General features: G+C 49.4%; 1 protein-coding gene across 1 annotated transcript in view; it reads left to right on the top strand.

Moving 5' to 3' along the window:
- The window catches only part of ANAPC1 (anaphase promoting complex subunit 1), a 116832-nt gene that overhangs the window by 19309 nt on the left and 79933 nt on the right, over positions 1–17590 (top strand). Inside the window, exons 8-17 of the mRNA XM_038765774.1 lie at positions 1715–1860; positions 4080–4300; positions 6766–6975; positions 8384–8479; positions 9494–9584; positions 9692–9757; positions 12084–12218; positions 14209–14349; positions 15145–15205; positions 15793–15980. Coding sequence (XP_038621702.1) covers positions 1715–1860; positions 4080–4300; positions 6766–6975; positions 8384–8479; positions 9494–9584; positions 9692–9757; positions 12084–12218; positions 14209–14349; positions 15145–15205; positions 15793–15980 — 1355 coding nt within the window. The remainder of the gene's footprint in view (positions 1–1714; positions 1861–4079; positions 4301–6765; positions 6976–8383; positions 8480–9493; positions 9585–9691; positions 9758–12083; positions 12219–14208; positions 14350–15144; positions 15206–15792; positions 15981–17590) is intronic.

The following is a 17590-nucleotide window of genomic DNA, read 5'->3' as shown; positions in this document are numbered from 1 at the left end:
GAGTCAGGAGGTTTGCTGCCATTTGTCTGCTGCATGGGGACAGAGCACGGGCCTGGGAGTCACAAGGCTTGCTGCCATTTGTCTGCTGCATGGGGATAGGGCACGGGCCTGGGAGTCACAAGGTTTGCTGCCGTTTGTCTGCTGCATGGGGTTAGGGCACGGGCCTGGGAGTCACAAGGTTTGCTGCCGTTTGCTGCATGGGGTTAGGGCAAGGACCTGGAAGTCACGAGGTTTGCTGCCATTTGTCTGCTGCATGGGGTTAGGGCACGGGCCTGGGAGTCACCAGGTTTGCTGCCATTTGTCTGCTGCATAGGGATAGGGCACGGGCCTGGGAGTCAGGAGGTTTGCTGCCATTTGTCCACAGCATGGGGATAGGGCACGGGCCTGGGAATCACAAGGTTTGGTGCCATTCTTCTGCTGCATAGGGATAGGGCACGGGCCTGGGAGTCAGAAGGGTTGCTGCCATTTGTCTGCTGCATAGGGACAGAGCACGGGCCTGGGAGTCAGAAGGTTTGCCGCCATTTGTCTGCCGCATGGGGATAGGGCACGGGCCTGGGAGTCACAAGGTTTGCTGCCATTTGTCTGCTACATAGGGATAGGGCACAGGCCTGGTAGTCAGAAGGTTTCCTACCATTTGTCTGCTGCATGAGGACAGGGCACGGGCCTGGGAGTCAGGAGGTTTGCTGCCAATTGTCTGCTGCATGGGGATAGGGCACGGGCCTGAGAGTCACAAGGTTTGCTGCCATTTGTCTGCTGCATGAGGACAGGGCACGGGCCTGGGAGTCAGAAGGTTTGCTGCCATTTGTCTGCTGCATGGGGATAGGGCACGGGCCTGGGAGTCAGAAGGTTTGCTGCCATTTGTCTGCTGCATGGGGATAGGGCATGGGCCTGGGAGTCAGAAGGTTTGCTGCGATTTGTCTGCTGCATAGGGATAGGGCACGGGCCTGGGAGTCAGGAGGTTTGCTGCCATTTGTCTGCTGCATGGGGATAGGGCATGGGCCTGGGCGTCAGGAGGTTTGCTGCCATTTGTCTGGTGCATTGGGATAGGGCACGGGCCTGGGAGTCAGAAGGTTTGCTGCCATTTGTCTGCTGCATGGGGATAGGGCATGGGCCTGGGAGTCAGGAGGTTTGCTGCCATTTGTCTGCTCCAGGGGGATAGGGCATGGGCCTGGGCGTCAGGAGGTTTGCTGCCATTTGTCTGGTGCATTGGGATAGGGCACGGGCCTGGGAGTCAGAAGGTTTGCTGCCATTTGTCTGCTGCATGGGGATAGGGCACAGGCCTGGGAGTCAGGAGGTCTGCTGCCATTTGTCTGCTGCAGGGGGATAGGGCACGGGCCTGGGCGTCAGGAGGTTTGCTGCCATTTGTCTGGTGCATGGGGATAGGGCACGGGCCTGGGAGTCAGAAGGTTTGCTGCCATTTGTCTGGTGCATTGGGATAAGGGCACGGGCCTGGGAGTCAGAAGGTTTGCTGCCATTTGTCTGCTGCATGGGGACAGGGCACGGGCCTGGGAGTCACAGTGTTGCTGCCATTTGTCTGCTGCATAGGGTTAGGGCACGGGCCTGGGAGTCACAAGGTTTGCTGCCATTTATCTGCTGCATGGGGACAGGGCACGGGCCTGGGAGTCACTTGAATGGAAAAACCTGGAGCGCGTAGCCCTTTCCCTTCTTTTCCTGAAGTTCAGGGTAGCGCTCCTCACCTTGCCCTCTCCCCTAGGTCTGTTCGGCACGTCTCGGGTCCAGTACGTGGCGGACAGCTCCATGAGAATCGTTTTCCTCAACGCGGACCCCTCCATCGTCATGACCTACGACGCCGTCCAGGGCTCGCATTCCATCTGGGCTCTGCGTAGAGTCAAACCAGAGGTAAGGGTCCTGCCACCCCCCGCCCTCGCCGAGGTCGTGACGGTCGTCATCATCATCATCAGTCGTATTTATTGAGCGCTTACTGTGTGCAGAGCACTGTACTAAGCGCTTGGGAAGTACAGTCGGTTCCTCCCACCCCCTCCCCGGCCGCGTCCTCTCCACCGTTAGCTCGTTAGGGGCAGGGAACCGGCTGCCGACTCCGTTGTATTGTCAATCAATCAATCAATCGTATATATTGAGCACTTACTGTGTGCAGAGCACTGTACTAAGCGCTTGGGAAGTACAAGTTGGCAACATATAGAGACGGTCCCTACCCAACAGTGGGCTCACACCCTCTTAGTAGTCAATCAGTCCTATTTAGTGAGCGTTCACTGTGCACCGATCTCTAAACCAAGAGCGCGGGAGAGTCTTATCCCAGTGCTGCTCGTCTGCTGTGTGACCTTGGGCAAGTCACTTCTCTGGGCCTCAGTTCCCTCATCTGTAAAATGGGGATTGAGGCTGGGAGCCCTCGTGGGACAGGGACTGTGTCCAACCCAGTTTGCCTGTATCCACCCTGGCGCTTAGCACGGTGCCAGTCTCATAGTAAACGCTTAACAAATACCATCATTATTATTATTATTACAGTTTAACAATATAGCAGACACGTTCCCTGCCCACATCAAGCATACAGTCTAGGGGGGTTCAGTACAGTGCTCTACACACAGTAAGCTCTGAACAGATAATAATAATAATAATAATGATGGCATTTATTAAGCGCTTACTACATGCAAAGCACTGTTCTAAGCACTGGGGAGGTTAAAAGGCGATCACTTTGTCCCACAGGGGGCTCACGGTGTTAATCCCCCTTTTACAGATGAGGGATCCGAGGCCCAGAGAAGTGAAGTGACCTGCCCAAAGTCACGCAGCTGACAGTTGGCAGAGCCCAGGCTTTGGAGTCAGAGGTCATGGGGTCAAATCCCGGCCCCACCAATCGTCAGCTGGGTGACTTTAGGCAAGTCACTTCACTTCTCTGGGCCTGTTACCTCATCTGTAAAATGGGGATGAAGACTGTGAGCTCCCCGTGGGGCAACCTGATCACTTTGTAACGTCCCCAGCGCTTAGAACAGTGCTTTACAGCGTGGCTCAGTGGAAAGAGCCCAGGCTTGGTTGTTAGAGGTCATGGGTTCAAATCCTGGCTCCGCCACTTGTCAGCTGTGTGACTTTGGGCAAGTCACTTCACTTCTCTGGGCCTCAGTTCCCTCATCTGTAAAATGGGGATTAAGACTGTGAGCCCCACCGTGGGACAACCTGATCACCTTGCAACCTCCCCAGCACTTAGAACAGTGCTTTGCAAATTATAAGCGCTTAATAAATGCCATCATTATTATTAGTAGTAGTAGTAGTAGTAGTAGTAATCTTGACTCTGCCACTTGTCTGCTGTGTGAACTTGGGCAAGTCACTTTAATTCTCTGGGCCTCATCTGTAAAGTGGAGAGTGAGATTGTGAACCCCTCATGGGACAGGGACTGTGTCCACCCGATTTGCTTGTATCCACCCCGGTGCTTAGTACAGTACGTGGCACATGGTAAGCGCTTAATGAATACCACAGTGATGATGATGTAGATTCATTCATTCAGTCGTATTTATTGAGCGCTTACTGTGTGCCGAGCACCGTACTAAGGGCTTGGGAAGTACAAGTCGGCAACATCTAGAGACGGTCCCTTCCCAACAATGGGCTCACAGTCTAGAAGGGGAGAAGGGCGTTGGCGAGGCAGGAAGGAGAGGGAGTGGGAAAAGGGAGAGTTGAGTTGGGGAAGGCCTGTCGGAAGAAATGTGATTTTAATACGGCTTTGTAGGTGGGGAGAGCCGGGGGGTCTGTCGTGTGTGAAGGGGACGGGAGTTCCCTGTTATTCTATTTTATTTGTACATACTTATTCTATTTTACTTTAATATGTTTTGTTTTGTTCTCTGTCTCCCCCTTCTAGACTGTGAGCCCACTGTTGGGTAGGGACCGTCTCTAGACATTGCCAACTTGGACTCCCCAAGCGCTTAGCGCAGTGCTCTGCACACAGTAAGCACTCAATAAATACAATTGAACGAATGAATGGGGGAGGACGTGGGCGAGGGGTTGGCACTAGGATGCCAGTTTCCAGCAGAAGCCAGAGCCTCAGAATAGGCGCCGGGTCTACCTCGATCCCTCCCTCGAAAGCCCGCTTTCTTCTTCTCTGTCCGCCACCCAAGGAGCAGAACGCGGTTCTGAAATTCTCCGAGCCGGGGGTAACCCCGCAGCAGCTGGCCACCAACAGCTCCCTGACGGCGCACCTGAGAAGCCTCTCCAAAGGAGACTCCCCCGCCGCCTCCCCTTTCCAGAATTACTCCTCCATCCACAGCCAGAGTCGCTCCACGGCGTCACCCAACTTGTACTCTCGCTCGCCGTCTATCTCCAACATGGCGGCCCTCAGGTGGGTACCAACGAACCACCCCCAGTCCTCACACTCGTAGGGATAGAGCCCGGGCCCGGGAGCCCGAAGGTCACGGGTTCTAATCCCGGCTCCTCCCTTGCCCCGGAAACGGAGCCCGTCGTCCCAGAACTCTGCATCGATCACCTCAGGACCGAACAGCCTGGCTCAGTGGAAAGAGCACGGGCTTCGGAGTCAGAGGTCATGGGTTCAAATCCCAGCTCCGCCACTTGTGTGTGACCTTGGACAAGTCACTTAACTTCTCTGGGCCTCAGTTCCCTCATCTGCAAAATGGGGATTAAGATTGTGAGCCCCCCATAGGACAACCTGATCACCTTGTAACTGCCCCAGTGCTTAGAACAGTGCTTTGCACATAGTTAGCTCTTAATAAATGCCATTATTATTATTATTATTGTCTTTTGTGTGACTTTGGGCAAGTCACTTCACTTCTCTGGGCCTCAGTGATCTCATCTGGAAAATGAGGATTAAGACTGAGCCCCACGTGGGACAACCTGATCACACCGTATCCCCCCCAGCGCTTCGAACAGTGCTGTGCACAGAGTAAGCGCTTAACAAATGCCATCATTATTATTATTATTATTATTAAACAGCCGCCAACACAAGGTTTGGAGCACACCGCTCCGGGACGGTGTGAAAACTCTTCCGTCTGGAAGACGGGCAGGTGGATTGGAAGCTTCTAGACCTTGAGCCCACTGTTGGTTAGGGACCGTCTCTAGATGTTGACAACTTGTACTTCCCAAGCGCTTAGTACAGTGCTGTGCACACAGTAAGCGCTCAATAAATACCTTTGATTGATTGAGGGAATGTGTCTGTTGATCGTTCCCTTGGACTCTCCCAAATGCCATAATTATTATTATTAGGGCTCAATCTTTCAACTATATAATAATAATAGTGGTATTTGTTAAGGGCTTACTGTGTGCCTGGCACTGTTTTAAGCGCTGGGGTGGCTACGAGATAATCGGGTTGGACACAGTCCCTGTCCCACAGAGGGCTCACGGTCTTAATCCCCATTTTACAGATGAGGGACCGGAGGCCCAGAGAAGTGAAGTGACTTGCCCAAGGTCACACAGCAGACAAGAGGCAGAGCCGCGATTAGAACACAAGACCTTCCGACTCCCAAGCCCGGTTTCTACCCAGTAGGCCAGGCTGCTTCAGTATTATATTAGTAATTGATGTAGTATCAATTGCTTATTTTCGCATATTAGCGTCTGAACCTTTCTTCCCTCCTGCCCTTAAGACCGTAAATTCGTGGTGAGTGGGAAACACTTCCGGTAATTTTGTTGTTTTGCATCCTCCCAAGTGCTTAGTACGGTGCTCTGAACATAGGGAGTAGCGTGGCTCAGAGGAAAGAGCCCGGGCTTTGGAGTCAGAGGTCATGGGTTCAAATCCCGGCTCCGCCAATTGTCAGCTGCGTGACTTTGGGCAAGTCGCTTGACTTCTCTGGGCCTCAGTTCCCTCATCTGTACAATGGGGATGAAGACCGTGAGCCCCCCCGTGGGACAACCTGATCACCTTGTAACCTCCCCAGCGCTTAGAACAGTGCCCTATGGGACAACCTGATCACCTTGTATCCTCCCCAGCGCTTAGAACGGTGCTTTGCATGTAGTAAGTGCTTAATAAATACCATCGTTATTATTATTATTACTATAGGGAGTGCTCAATAAATAATAATAACAATAATGGCATTTGTTAAGCGCTTACTATGTGCTAAGCACTGTTCTAAGCGCTGGGGAGGATACAAGGTGATCAGGTTGTCCCACGTGGGGCTCACAGTCTTAATCCACATTTTACAGATGAGGTAACTGAGGCACAGTGAAGTGACTTGCCCAGGGTTACACAGCTGACAAGTGGCGGAGCCGGGATTTGAACCCATGACCTCTGACTCCCAAGCCCGGGCTCTTTCCACTGAGCCACGCTGCTTCTCAGTTATCACTGATGGGTTGACTGGGGCCACCCCGTAAAGAATCAATATATTAGAGAAGCAACATGGTCTAGTGAATAGAGCTCAGACGGGAGAGTCGGAGGGACCTGGGTTCTAATCCCGGCTCCGCCTCTTGTATGCTGTGTGACCTTGGGCAAGTCACTTCACTTCTCCGGGCCTCAGTTGCATCATCTATAAAATGGGGATGAAGACCGGGAGCCCCACGTGAGACAGGGACCGTGTCCGACCTGATTACCTCGTGTCTCCCCCGGCGCTCAGAATAGTGCCCGGCTCTTGGAAGCGCTTAATCAATCAATCAATCAATCGTATTTATTGAGCGCTTACTGTGTGCAGAGCACTGTACTAAGCGCTTGGGAAGTACAAGCTGGCAACATATAGAGACCGTCCCTACCCAACAGTGGGCTCACAGTCTAGAAAAATGAGCGTAATTGTTGTTGGGGTTTTCATCCGGAACGACGGCCCCGCTCCGTCCCCGAATGAAGTGACCCGGGTTTGGTTTTTGCAGCCGCTCCTACTCTCCCGCCTTCGGGGTGCACTCCTTCTCAGGGCCGCAGAGATCCAACTTCGCGAGCCACACCCAGTCCCCGAAGAGGCAGAGCGTCTCCCACTCCCCAACCAGTAATCCCGCCGACTCCTTCCTTGCCCCGGAAACGGAGCCCATCATCCCAGAACTCTGCATCGATCACCTCTGGACCGAAGCGCTCGCCAGCACGAGGTTTGGGGCTCACCTCTCCGGGACGGGGCCGTGAAAACTCTTCCGTCCGGAAGACGGGCGGGTGGGTTGGAAGCTCGTGGTGGGCTGGTGATTGTTCCTTGCCCTCTCCCAAGCGCTTAGTACAGTGCTCCGCGCACAGTAAGCGCTCAATAAATATGTTTGAATGAATGATGATCCGTAAGGTGCCGGGGTTTATAGTCAAGTCACTTCACTTCTCTGGGCCTCAGTTCCCTCATCTGTAAAATGGAGATTAAGACTGTGAGGCCCCCGTGGGACAACCTGATCACCTTGTAACCTCCATAGCGCTTAGAACAGTGCTTTGCACATAGTAAGTGCTTAATAAATGCTATCATTATTATTATTATTATTACTTGCACGTTGACCCGTGAACTGTAGTATCACAGTAAGAGTGTTGGTTGGCTGGCCACCTCCTGCCTTTTGTTCCCCACAAGGGACAGCATGGCCTAGTGTATAGAGCGCAGGCGTAGGAGTCAGGAGGACCTGGGTTCTAATCCCGGCTCCGCCACTTGTCTGCCCTGTGACTTCGGGCATGTTGCTTCACTGCTCCACGCCACAGTCACCTCATTTGTAAAGTGGGGATGAAGACCTTGAGCCCCATGTGGGGCAGGGACGTGGTGGGACCTGATTAGCTCGGCTTCAAGGCCGTCCATCCCCTCGCCCCCTCCTACCTCACCTCCCTTCTCTCCTTCTCCAGCCCAGCCCGCACCCTCCACTCCTCTGCCGCTAATCTCCTCACCGTGCCTTGTTCTCGCCCGTCCCGCCGTTGACCCCCTGCCCACATCCTCCCCCTGGCCTGGAATGCCCTCCCTCCGCACATCTTCATCCCCACATCTTCCTCCCTTCAAAGCCCTACTGAGAGCCCACCTCCTCCAGGAGGCCTTCCCACACTGAGCCCCCTTTTTCCTCTCCCCCTCCTCCCCCTCCCCATCCCCCCCCGCCTTACCTCCTTCCCCTCCCCACAGCACCTGTATATATGTTTGTACGGATTTATTACCCTATTTATTTATTTTATATGTACATGTTTATTCTATTTATTTTATTTTGTTAATATGTTTTGTTTTGTTGTCTGTCTCTCCCTCTTAGACTGTGAGCCCACTGTTGGGTAGGGACCGTCTCTATATGTTAACAACTTGGACCTCCCAAGCACTCAGTACAGTGCTCTTCACACAATAAGCGCTCAATAAATACGATTGAATGAAAGAAGGGGCTGGGGGCGGCAGGGCCAAGTAAGCCCCCTCCCCAGCTTGGCCCCGCGGGGGTCCTCAAATCCCCACAGCCCCGCTTCCAGGTCTTCCCCTTCTACCGGAGACGAGTGGCGGTCGGCTCCCGCCTACCCCCGACCCGCCTCGACGCTGACGGCTCCTCTTTTTACCTTCCAAATCCAAAGGGAGAAGAATTCTCAGGCCTCCAAAGTATTCATCACGTCTGACCTGTGTGGACAAAGGTTCCTGTGCTTTCTAGTGGAGTCGCAGCTCCAACTTCGGTAAGCCCACCGCGGAGACCCTCTTTCTTCTCTTTGGCTGCGTAATTCTGCGGCAGCATTACCGCGGTTACTGACGAAGATCAACACTCACGGGAAATTCTGAAATGAAGGCGAACACTGTTGGGTAGGGACCGTCTCTATATGTTGCCAACTTGTACTCCCCAAGCGCTTAGTACAGTGCTCTGCACACAGTACGCTCTCAATAAATACGATTGAATGAATGCATGAATGAACCTGGGATGGAAACTGGTGGAAATGATCATGTTGATGTTAATAATAATAGCATTTATTAAGTGCTTACTATGTGCAAAGCACTGTTCTAAGTGCTGGGGAGGTTACAAGGTGATCAGGTTGTCCCAAGGGGGGCTCACAGTCTTAATCCCCATTTTACAGATGAGGGAACTGAGGCTCAGAGAAGTTAAGTGACTTGCCCAAGGTCACACAGCAGACATGTGGCGGAGCCGGGATTCAAACCCATGACCTCTGACTCCAAAGCCCGGGCTCGTTCCACCAAGCCACGCTGCTTCTGTGATGCTCTTGTCGATCAGGCGATCAACAATCAAAATCGCCTGATCTTGGCAATTAGGTTGTCCCGCGGGGGGCTCACAGTCTTCATCCCCATTTTAATAATAATAATAATATAATAATAATAATGGCATTTATTAAGTGCTTACTAGGTGCCAAGCACTGTTTCTTCCTTTCTTCGGGCAGTATTTTGGACTAGATGGAAGTAGCGTGGGCTTAGTGAAAAGAGCCCGGGTTTGGGAGTCAGAGATGGTGGGTTTGAATCCCGGCTCTGCCACGTGCCAGCTGCGTGACACTGGGCAAGTCACTTCACTTCTCTGTGCCTCAGTTCTCTCATCCGTAAAGTGGGGATGAAGACTGAGCCCCACATGGGACAACCTGATCCCCTTCGCGCTTAGAACAGTGCTTTGCACGTAGGAAGCGCTTAACAAATGCCATCATTATTATCTCTGTCTCTCTCTGTCTCTCTTTTTTACTTTTCCCGCCTAGCTGTGTGAAGTTTCAGGAGAGCAATGACAAGACCCAGCTCATCTTTGGTTCCGTCGCCAGCATTCCCGCGAAAGACGCGGCCGCCGTGGAGGTAAGTAGGCCCGCCTCGGCGGCAAGCGTTGCTCGCCTCGCAGCCGTTCCCGGCCGCCGGCGCGGGCCCTCGGATCGGGAAGCTCAGTTCCTCGCTTGTGCTTTCAGAGCATTGACACCATGTTGGTGCTGGAAGGCCACGGAGTCTTGGTCTTGTACACCGGAGTCGTTCGGGTAAGTCCGGAAATGCCTGCTTTTTCCAATCGCTCCCACAACAGTATTTCCTGAGGAAAAATTTTGGTGCCCGTTCAGCGCGTACCGTGTTTCAGGCCCGGTTCTAAGCGCTGAGGTGGGTGCAGACTGTGACTAGACTGTGAGCCCACTGTTGGGTAGGGACCATCCCTATATGTTGCCAGCTTGTACTTCCCAAGCGCTTAGTCCAGTGCTCTGCACACAGTAAGCACTTAATAAATACGATTGATTGAATGAATGAACGAGAGATAACAAGGTTCCTTCAGGACTAGATCAAAAGAGCAGAAAAGCTGATTCAATCCCTCAATCAATCTACTTTTTTTGTTTTGTTGTCTTTGTCTCCCCCTTCTAGACCGTGAGCCCATTGTTGGGTAGGGACCGTCTCTACATGTTGCCGACTTGTACTTCCCAAGCGCTTAGTACAGTGCTCTGCACCCAATAAGTGCTCAATAAACATGATTGAATGAATGAATGAATCAGTCATTGCTATTCATTGAGCATTTGCTATGTGCAGAGCACTGTACTAAACTCTTGGCACGATACAAAATAACAGACACATTCCCTGCCCACAGTGAGCGTACAGTCTAGAGAGGGAGACAGACATTACTGTAGATAAATTAATCTCCCAACCTTCAATACAGTGCTCTGCACATAGTAAGCGCTCAATAAATGCCATTGGTTCTTGGCTCTTTCCTTAATAGACCCACTTAGGTTTCCCAGCCCCAAGGGACCGAAGCCCCTGGTGACCGCTGCCAGTCCAGACCGTAAGCTCCTTGTGGGCAGGGACCGTGTCCGTTTATTGTTCTACTGGACTCTCCCAAGCCCTTAGTACAGTGCTCTGCATTCATTCATTCAGTCAGTCATATTTATTGAGCACTTACTGTGTGCTGAGCACTGTACTAAGCATCATATTGGGAAAGTACCAATCTACAGGCACATTCCCAGCCCACAACGGGATTCCAGTCCAGAGGGGGAGGCAGGCATTAATAATAATATGAATAAATAAATTACAGGTATGTACAGTAAGCACTGAAAACATTACAAATATGGTATAGCAAGCACTGAATAAATTGCAGGTAGGTGCAGTAAGCACTGACCAAATTACAGATATGTATAGTAAGCACTGAACAAATTGCAGATATGTATAGTGAGCACTGAGCAAATTGCAGATATGTGCAGTAAGCACTGAACAAATTACAGATATGTGCAGTAAGCACTGAACAAATTACAGGTATATATAGTAAGCACTGAGTAAATTGCAGATAGGTGCAGTAAGCACTGAACAAATTACAGATATGTATAGTAAGCACTGGATAAATTGCAGATATGTATAGTGAGCACTGAACAAATTGCAGAGATGTGCAGTAAGCACTGAACAAATTGCAGATATGTGCAGTAAGCACTGAACAAATTACAGGTATGTATAGTAAGCACTGAATAAATTGCAGATAGGTGCAGTAAGCACTGAACAAATTACAGATACGTATAGTAAGCGCTGAATAAATTACAGATATGCATAGTAAGCGCTGAATAAATTACAGATACGTATAGTAAGTGCTGAATAAATTGCAGGTACATATAGTAAGCGCTGAATAAATTACAGATACATATAGTAAGCGCTGAATAGATTACAGATACGTATAGTAAACGCTGAATAGATTACAGATATGTATAGTAAGCGCTGAATAGATTACAGGTACGTATAGTAAGCGCTGAATAGATTACAGATACGTATAGTAAGCAAGCGCTGAATAGATTACAGATACGTATAGTAAGCACTGAGTAGATTACAGATACGTATAGTAAGCGCTGAATAAATTACAGATACATATAATAAGCGCTGAATAAATTACAGATATGTATAGTAAGCGGCACTAAATAAATTTCAGATACGTATAGTAAGCAGCGCTGAATAAATTACAGGTACGTATAGTAAGCGCTGAATAAATTACAGATACGTATAGTAGGCGCTGAATAAATTACAAATACGTACAGTAGGCGCTGAATAAATTGCAGATATGTATAGTAGGCGCTGAGTAAATTCCAGATACATATAGAAGGTGCTGAATAAATTGCAGATACATATAGTAAGCACTGAATAAATTGCATACGTATAGTAAGCGCTGAATAAATCGCAGATACGTACAGCAAGCGCTGAATAAAACCAACTGACTGACCACAGTCTCTGAAGAAGTGTGAGCACCTCTGTATTTTCTCCCAGAAAGTTTCTCTGGCCAAGACGGCCGATGGTTTCTCATTTGAATTTTTTTCCCGCCAACGTCTCTTCCCCCTTGACGCGGCCCCCAAGGTAGGGAAGGTTTTCATCCCCGGCCTGCTGGCTCCATCCCTGACCCTGTCGAGCACCATGCCACGGCCCAGCACGCCACTGGACACCATCAGCACGCCGAAGCCTCTCAGTCAACCCCTGGGCTCCTTGGAAGAGGTAAGAAGGGATTTCTGCCCCGGGGGGATTATCTCGTCAATCAGTTAGTGAGCCCTAGCTGCGCGCAGAGCACTGAACTGAGCGCTCGGGTGAGTGCAGACACGTTCCCTGCCCATAACGAGCTTCTTACTTGTAGAGGGGGAGACCGATGTGAATATAAATAAATTTTAGATCTCTGCGTAAGTGCTTAGGGGCTGAGGGAGGGGCGAATAACGGTCCAAATCTGAGTGCGAGGGTGATGCAGCCGGGAGTGGGAGAAGAGGAAAGGGGTGCTTAGTCAGGGAAGGCCTGTTGGAGGAGGTGGGCCTTCAGTAAAGCTTTGAAGGGAGGGAGAGTGATCGTCTGTCGGATGGGAAGAGGGAGGGCGTGAGCGACAGGGCGGTGGTGAGATGGAGATACAGTGAGTAGGTTGGCATGAGGGGAGTGGAATGAGCGGACTGGGTTGTAGGAGGAGAGCAGCGAGGTGAGGTAAGAGGGGGCAAGGTGACTGAGCACCTTCAAGCCGATGGGGAGGAGTTTCTGTTTGATACAGAGGTGGCTGGGCAGCCACTGGAGGTTCTTGAAGAGTGGAGAAACACGGGCTGAATGTTTCTGTAGCAGAGTGATCCGGGCAGCAGAGTGAAGCGTGGCCTGGAATGGGGAGAGACAGGAGGCCGGGAGATCGTCGAAGAGGCTGATACAGTAATCAGGGTGGGAGAGGATGAGTGCGTGGATTCACGCGTTAGCAGTTTGGCTGGAGCGGAAAGGGCCGATCGTAGCGATGTTGTGAAGGGGGAACTGACAGGATGTATCGATGGATCGAATATGTGGTTAGAAATCAATCAATCAGTCAATCAATTTATTGAGCACTTACTGTGTGCAGAGCACTGTACTAAGCGCTTGGGAAGTACAAGTTGGCAACATATAGAGACAGTCCCTACCCAACAGTGGGCTCACAGTCTAAAAGGGGGAGACAGAGAACAAAACCAAACATACTAACAAAATAAAATAAATAGAATAGATATGTACAAGTAAAATAAATAAATGAATAAATAGAGTAATAAATATGTACAAACATATTTAGAAAGAGAGGAGGAATCAAGGATAACGCCGGGGGAACGGACTTGTGAGAAGGATGGCCATCTTCAGTCACGGGGAGGACAGGGTTTGGGTGGGAAGATCAGAAGTTCTGTTTTAGACGTGTTAAGTTTGAGGTGACGGGAGGACAGCCAAGTAGAGATGTCTTGAAGGCAGGAAGAGATGCAAGACTGCAGAGAGGGAGAGAGATCAGGGCTGGAGATGGAGATTTGGGTGTCATCTGCATAGAGATGATAGTTGAAGCCATGGGAACGATTGAGTTTTCCAAAGGAATCCTCCTCGCTCAGTCCCTCCTCCCTCTCCCCGCTTGGTCCATTTTAGTTATCGTATGGTGCTGTGGACACTGTGCTCTGCACACAGTAAGTGCTCAATAAATACGATTGAATGAATAGATACAGTTGATTGATTTTGCCTCTAGATTGTAAGCTCCTCATGGGCAGGGAACACGTTTGCCAACTCTATTAGGTTTTACTCTCCTAAACGCTTAGTTCAGTGCTTGGATTGGTTGATTTTTCCTTTCACTCACGGATTGTAATCCCCGTGGAGGTGGGGACTTGCTGTATCAATCAATCAGTGGTATTTATTGAGTGCTTACTGTGAGCAGAGCAATCAGTTGTATTTACTGAGTGCTTACTGTATGCAGAGCACTGTACTTGGTTAAAGCGCTTAGCAGAGCATGGTAGTAATAATAATTGTGGTATTTGTTAAGCACTTTCCATGTGCTTAATACGAGATAATCGGGTTGGACGCAGCACTGTGACCTTGGGAAGCATGGCTTATTTTGACGTGGTTCCCCGAGCCACGAGAAATTGTTGGTTTTCCATCACTGAATTCGTTCAACAGTTTTAAATGACCGGTATTTCCATTTTGGGGTGGTTTTTTTTTTTGGTTTCTTTTTTTTTTTTTTTGGCAGGTAGTGCTGTTGTCTCCAGTTCCCGAGGTGAGGGATACCTCCAAACTTCACGATTCTTCCTATATCGACGACTGTACTTTCCAACAGCTTGGAACGTACATTCACTCAGTCAGAGACTCTGTCCACAATAGGGTGACTCTAGTAAGTGTTGTTTTGCATTGCTTCAGTTTAAGTGGTCAGGCGTCATTTTCTGCTTGGGTTTTGAGGTTTCTCCGTCATTAGCAGTTAACAAAGAAACCATCTTTATGGGCTGTGGGTTTTAGTTATTTGGGTTTTGCACAGTTTATTTTCCTGAATCACCACTAGTATCCAGCTCCTGGAGTCAAGACTGTAGGATTAGGAAAGGAAAGTCAGAGAGTAACGTGGCCTAGTGGAAAGAGCACGGGGCTGGGGGTCAGAGGATCTGGGTCCTAATCCCACTTTTCTGCTGTGTGACCTTGAGTAAGTCACTTCACTTCTGTGCCTCAGTACCCCATCTGTAAAGTGGGGATGAAGACCGCGAGCCCCACGTGGGTCTCGGACTGTAATTATCTTGCATCTACCCCAGCGCTTAATACAGTGCCTGCCACTCAGGAAGTGTTAACCAATACGATAAAAAAAAAGACAGATTCAGGGAATCTGTTGAAAAACACCTTATGGCTGGGATGTAGACAGCAGGTTTGAAAATGCCGGGACAATCAGTGCGATTTTTATTGCTAATTATTAACGGGGAATGTTCTGTAGACGTGGAACAACTCTGTTTATAAAAATTGGCTTTTACTTTTTACGAAAGTTTTAGATTTTTAAGTATGACTTGCCAACTTGTACTTCCCAAGCGCTTAGTACAGTGCGCTGCACACAGTAAGCGCGCAGTGAATACGATTGAAGGAATATGACTTAAAAGAAGCAGATGTTTAGGAGGCTGCTGATTTCCTGACTTTCTCTCGTTTCGATTAGGAACTCAGCAATGGCTTAATGGTCAGGATCACCATTCCCGAAATCGCCACCTCAGAATTAGGTAAGAGAGCAGCCTGCCCGGACTGAGCCCCCTCCTTCCTCTCCCCCCTCCATCCCCCCCGCCTTACCTCCTTCCCTTCCCCACAGACCTGTATATACGTATATATGTTTGCACATATTTATTTATTTTACTTGTACATATTTATTCTATTGATTTTATTTTGTTAATATGTTTTGTTTTGTTGTCTGTCTCCCCCTTCTAGACTGTGAGCCCACTGTTGGGTAGGGACCGTCTCTATACATTGCCAACTTGGACTTCCCAAGTGCTTAGTCCAGTGCTCTGCACACAGTAAGCGCTCAATAAATACGATTGATTGATTGATTGATTGAATTCCACTCCCCCCCAGAGCTCCTGCTCCCCTCGGTTTAGCTCAGCGCTCGGCTCTATTTCGCCAATTCTTTCCACTTCACTAGTATTCGCCCGTGTTTCCTCGCCTGCTCTGAAGAAGGTTAGCCCTTCTGGTTCCCTTTTCTCTGGACTTTCTCTGGCTGTTTTGGCCTTACTGCATTCCAACACGCCCCGGGGGTCTGCAAAGCGCTGATGTTGTGTTTGAAAATCCCCCAAACCCACCCTTTCCCTCTAACCAGTGAGAAAGTGCCTGCAAGCAATTAAGTCCATCCTGCCGAAGGAGATAGCCGTTCAGCTACTGGTCAAGTGGTACAACGCTCACAACGCCCCGGGAGGTCCCAGCTATCGTTCGGAGTGGAACTCGTTCGTGACCTGCCTCATGAACATGATGGGCTACAACACGGACCGTTTAGCCTGGACCCGAAACGTGAGTAGATCGAGTTTGCTCCGTCCGGGGCTTTGACGTGGAGTCAAGCGTGAGAAAGGCAGCCAGTCGGATACCGCCGACAATCAATCAATCATATTTATTGAGCGCTTACTGTGTGCAGAGCACTGCACTAAGCGCTTGGGAAGTCCAAGTTGGCAACATATAGAGACAGTCCCTACCCAACAGTGGGCTCACAGTCTAAAAACCACTGCCATCTGTCGGCGTTTGGGCCGTTTTCCATTGAACCGGGCGGGCGGGAGCGAGCCCCGAACTCTCAGAGTGGCGGGAATCTGTTCGAGTGGGACAACCGATAATCGGTTCAAATCGGTCCCTACCCAACAGCGGGCTCACAGTCTAGGAGGGGGAGACAGAGAGCAAAACCAAACATACGAACCAAATAAAATAAATAGAATAGATATGTACAAGTAAAATAAATAAATAAATACAGTAATAAATCCATACAAACATATATACAGGGGCTGTGGGGAAGGGAAGGAGGTAAGGCGGGGACCCATTAAATCCTGCAAAACCTGGAAGCAGTTGGAGCCCATTTAAGGAGGTATTGTAAATTTAAGATTTACCGTCAGGAAGTACCAAATGGTTTTGGTAGTCTGGTGTGCTCAGTGAAGATGAAATCTCTTATGTACCCCCCCCCACCCCGCCTTACCTCCTTCCCTTCCCTACAGCACCTGTATATATGTAAATATGTTTGTACGGATTTATTACTCTATTTATTTTACTTGTACATATCTATTCTATTTATTTTATTTTGTTAATATGTTTGGTTTTGTTCTCTGTCTCCCCCTTCTAGACTGTGAGCCCACTGTTGGGTCTCTATATGTTGCCAACTTGTACTTCCCGAGTGCTTAGTCCAGTTCTCTGCACACAGTAAGCGCTCAATAAATACGATTGATTGGTTGATTGATTGATGAAGTGGGGTGGGTATTCTCTTGGTATTATGAGAGGCAGCATGGCGTAACAGATAGAGCACAGGCCTGGGACTCAGAAAGTCATGGGTTCTAAGCCCCTCTCCGCCCCCTTGTCTGCTGTGTGACCTTGGGCAAGTCACATCACCTCTCTGGGCCTCAGTACCTCATCTATAAAATGGGGATCGAGAGTGTGAGTGCCACTTGTAAGCCCCAGTGCTTAAACAGTGCTTTGCACATAGTTAGCGCTTAACAAATACTATCATTATTATTATTATTACATGGGACAGGGACTGTGTCCAACTCATTCATTCATTCAATCGTATTTATTGAGTGCTTACTGTGTGCACAGCACTGTACTAAGCGCTTGGGAAGTACAAGTCGGCAACATATAGAGATGGTCCCCACCCAACAGTGGGCTCACAGTCTAGAAGGAGGAGACAGAGAACAAAATAAAACATATTAACAAAATAAAATAAATAGAATAAATATGTACAAAGTAAATAGAGTACATAGCACACAATTAATGGTGTGCAGAGCACTGTACTAAGCACTTGGGAGAGTAAGGTACAACAATAAACGGACACATTCCCTGCCCACAACAAGCTTACAGTCTAGAGGAGGGAAGACAGTAACGTAAAAAAATAAATATATATGTGTGTGTGTATATATATATATATATAC

This window comes from Tachyglossus aculeatus, chromosome 23 (genome assembly GCF_015852505.1).
Source record: "Tachyglossus aculeatus isolate mTacAcu1 chromosome 23, mTacAcu1.pri, whole genome shotgun sequence".
Taxonomy (NCBI): domain Eukaryota; kingdom Metazoa; phylum Chordata; class Mammalia; order Monotremata; family Tachyglossidae; genus Tachyglossus; species Tachyglossus aculeatus.
Note: the sequence above shows the minus strand (reverse complement) of the source record. Positions and strands in the feature narration are given on the sequence as shown.